Source organism: Nematolebias whitei, chromosome 1 (assembly GCF_014905685.2).
Source record: "Nematolebias whitei isolate Nwh7 chromosome 1, NemWhi1, whole genome shotgun sequence".
In the NCBI taxonomy this organism is placed as follows: domain Eukaryota; kingdom Metazoa; phylum Chordata; class Actinopteri; order Cyprinodontiformes; family Rivulidae; genus Nematolebias; species Nematolebias whitei.
In genome coordinates, this window is record NC_056498.1 from 13,682,922 (window position 1) to 13,686,492 (window position 3,571).

Consider the following 3,571-nt stretch of genomic DNA (forward strand, 5'->3'; position numbering starts at 1 on the left):
ATGGTGTCATGATGATGTCGTGGTGTCACTCAACATGACATCATGATACTCATCATGCCACAATGATGATGTCATGGTGGCATGATGATGTCATGGTGTCACTCATCATGACACCACCATGACACTCATGGTGTCACTCATGACACCATGACACTCATGGTGTCATGATGAGTATCATAGTGTCATGATGATGTCATTTTGTCACTCATCATGACACCATGGCGTCATTATTGCACTATGACACTCATGACACCATGACACTCATCATAACACCATGATACTCATCATGACACCATGGTATTATCCAGTGTATCCATCATCATGACATCATAACACCATGACACTCATTATGACATCATTACGAGATGAGCGGCCTGTCATGGCAAGTTATCTATGTGAAACACTGAAGGCCCTTGCTCAAGGGCCCAGAATGGGACAAATGAGGGTGGAGGCAGGTGTACGTGTTTCACCTTTTCCACCCATATTTTGATGTTGTCGGTCCAGGGAGTTGAACCAGCGACCTTCCGATCACAGTCCCACCTTCTCTAGCCTCTGTGGCATCACTCCCCTGTTAGGGTTACCTTGCAGTATAGTTCTAAATATTAGCAAGCTGAGCACATCCAAACAGACAAAACACCTTGTTGTTGCTATAATATGTAGAATTAAAATTTGTAGATATTTATGATAAGCTACAAACACCTGAAACTGACTCTCTCATAGAGAGAACTCTAAGAGTTTGTGGGGGAGGGGGAATGAAGTTAACTGGAGACACACATCTTTTCTATAATCTGGGGCCTAAAACATTTGTCTTTTAGTGTTAATATTTCTCGTTCTCTCAAGAACCTGAAGTTTAGTCACCAGAGCAAATTGCACGTCTGTACAATAATGACGAGGCTCCGTACACATTATCATTTCAAAGAAAGTGATTCAGACCGCATGTGAGCTCTTTAGGATGGAGAGGGTCTCACAGCTGAGCCACTGCTCACACCTGGGCTCATGTTTATCAGAAAGCACGACCCGCCCTGCTCTGATAGGTAAATGGACTAACTTATATAGCACCTTTCTATCTAATCAAGATTGTCAAATCTCTTTACACTACAATCTGTGCCCTCATTTACCCATTCACACAGCACTCTACTAGATCTGAACAGAGATAATCTGAATAAATCATTCTAAAGAGAATAATCAGAGCTTTATCACATTCATACACCGATGGGACCCACATAAGAGGCAATGAGGGGTTCAGTGTCTTGCCCAACGACACTTCAGCATGTGACTGCTGGTGGAATCAAACCCCCAACTCTTGCATTGGAGGATGACTGCTCTAACCACAAAATAAAAATTAAAGATTTTACAAATGACGTAAATCTATTCTGGCCACATTCAAAATGATGTAAATTCATCCTGGTGATGAAAAAGTTTAATCCCAGGCATGGAACCAAACCCACCTGTGTATCCGTCTCTCCTGCAAGTCAGCCTCGTAGTAGCCGTGTTTGCAGTCTTTTCCCACAAGTTCGTGGGGGTGAGGCTTGTATGGGGGATTCTTGGTCACCAAAGAGATGCGAACTCGTAGGGGGCCGCTGTAGTTGTGCACCTGTCATGGAAACATTTTTATTCACAATGAGGAAAGGTTTTAAAGACGACTACACTATGCATTACCATACCATACCATACCAATTTATTTATATAGCACTTTAAACAGTGACAAAGCACACCAAAGTGCTGTACAGGGACAAACAGAACAAGCACATAGCAACAGATTACATAACAGGACACCAAAAATGTAGAAACCGACAAAAACAATAATGGATAACAACAACAACTGCAACATGACCAACACAGTGTGATGCACACAGACTCAGCACAGGTCACACAGTGCAGAAAGCCAGGGAATAAAAGTGTGTTTTTAAGCGAGATTTAAAAACTGTGAGGGAGGGGGCCTGGTAACTCATTCCAAAGTTTTGGGCCTGCTACAGAGAAGGCCCTGTCACCTCTGCGCTTGAGGCGGGTTCCTGGGACTGTTAGGAGCAACTGGTCTGCTGATCTGAGAGAACGTGGTGGGACATACGGCTGGAGCAGATCAGTAAGATAGGAGGGGGCAGAGCTGTTTAGTGATTTATAGACATACAAGAGCATTTTGAATTTGATTCGAAAGTGAACTGGAAGCCAGTGTAGGGAGGCCAAAACAGGAGTAATGTGTTCTCTTTTGCTTGTGCTGGTCAAAAACCGGGCTGCTGCATTTTGGACCAGTTGGAGTCTAGCTATGGAGGTCTGACTGATACCAAAAAGGAGTGAGTTGCAATAGTCGAGCCTGGATGTAATGAATGCATGAATTACTGTCTCCAGGTTATTTCTGGACAATATGGGCTTCAGCTTAGACAGTCGCCTCAGCTGGAAAAAGCAGGATTTAACAATCATATTTACATGATTGTTGAGTTTCAGAGAAGGGTCAAGTATCACTCCTAGATTAGTGACTCTTTGTTTCACTAACGGTGACAGAACGGATAGGTCGATGCAGTGGTTGGTGATTGTGTCATTGGGAGGAAACAGCATAACTTCAGATTTCTTCTCATTGAAACTCAAGAAATTTAAAGCCATCCAATCTCTGATGTCAGCCAGGCAGTCCAGTAACGGTTGAATAGAGCGAGTACCGTTGAGTCTGAGGGGGAAGTAGATTTGGCAGTCGTCGGCGTAGAAATGAAAAGGTATGTTATGTTTCCTGAAAATAGCACCTAGTGGCAGCAGGTATAGAGAAAATAAAAGAGGACCAAGGATGGAACCTTGCGGTACCCCCCATTTAAGCGCTGCCGAGGCTGAACTAAAATCTTTGATGGAGACACAAAAGGACCTGTCAGCGAGGTAAGATCTAAACCATTCGAGGGCTGACCCAGTGATGCCCACCCACAAACCAACCAACTCAAGTTCTGCTCCATAAATCTCCAACAAAGCAGTTTAATTTATTCTGGTAGAGCTGCCACTGTCCTTCAGGTGTTATTAAGTCTGGTATAAGAGTTACAATGCACCTGTGCTGACTGATATCACCTGTCACCATGAAAAGTGTCCAGTTATGTACCATAATTACCGGTCTATAAGCTGCTCCTTTTTTCACAGGCTTTGAAAACTGTAGCTTATACAATGCTGCGGCTAATTTATGGATTTTTTTTTTTTGACAAGCTAAAGAGCTTCCTGCCACCAAAAACATTTAGCTTTGTCACACCTGGGTGCTCACATAGCTGCCCAATATACGTCTCTCTCTCGTGACTCAATGACAATACTTGTATCAAAATTTTTAAAAAAATCTGACCAATGAAATTACCGAACAGGTCACAGTGGACCAATGAAACGGGGATGGGGGAGAGAATGGGGAAACTTGCATGCACAGAGCATGTGAGTGTCACATGCTCACAGAGCAACTATTTGCTCCTGGAGCAGGAGGACAGCTTGAAGATCGTGATCAATGACTTCCTGGTAAGCTACTGTTTTGTTTTTTAATCAGCCAACCAGTGTTACCGGCACTGTTCAAAAATAATAACAATAATAATAATAATAATAATAATAATAACAATAATAA

General features: G+C 42.8%; 2 protein-coding genes across 2 annotated transcripts in view; one reads left to right on the forward strand and one right to left on the reverse strand.

Annotated features, from left to right (window-relative positions):
* The window catches only part of rela (v-rel avian reticuloendotheliosis viral oncogene homolog A), a gene marked incomplete at its 5' end in the record, with an annotated part of 31,097 nt that extends 29,503 nt beyond the window's left edge, over positions 1 to 1,594 (reverse strand). The window contains 1 exon segment of the mRNA XM_037675153.1: positions 1,449 to 1,594. Within this exon segment, the coding sequence (XP_037531081.1) occupies positions 1,449 to 1,594 (146 nt within the window).
* The window catches only part of LOC119414734 (neurexin-2), a 1,264,057-nt gene that overhangs the window by 1,126,213 nt on the left and 134,273 nt on the right, over positions 1 to 3,571 (forward strand). The window lies entirely within an intron of this gene.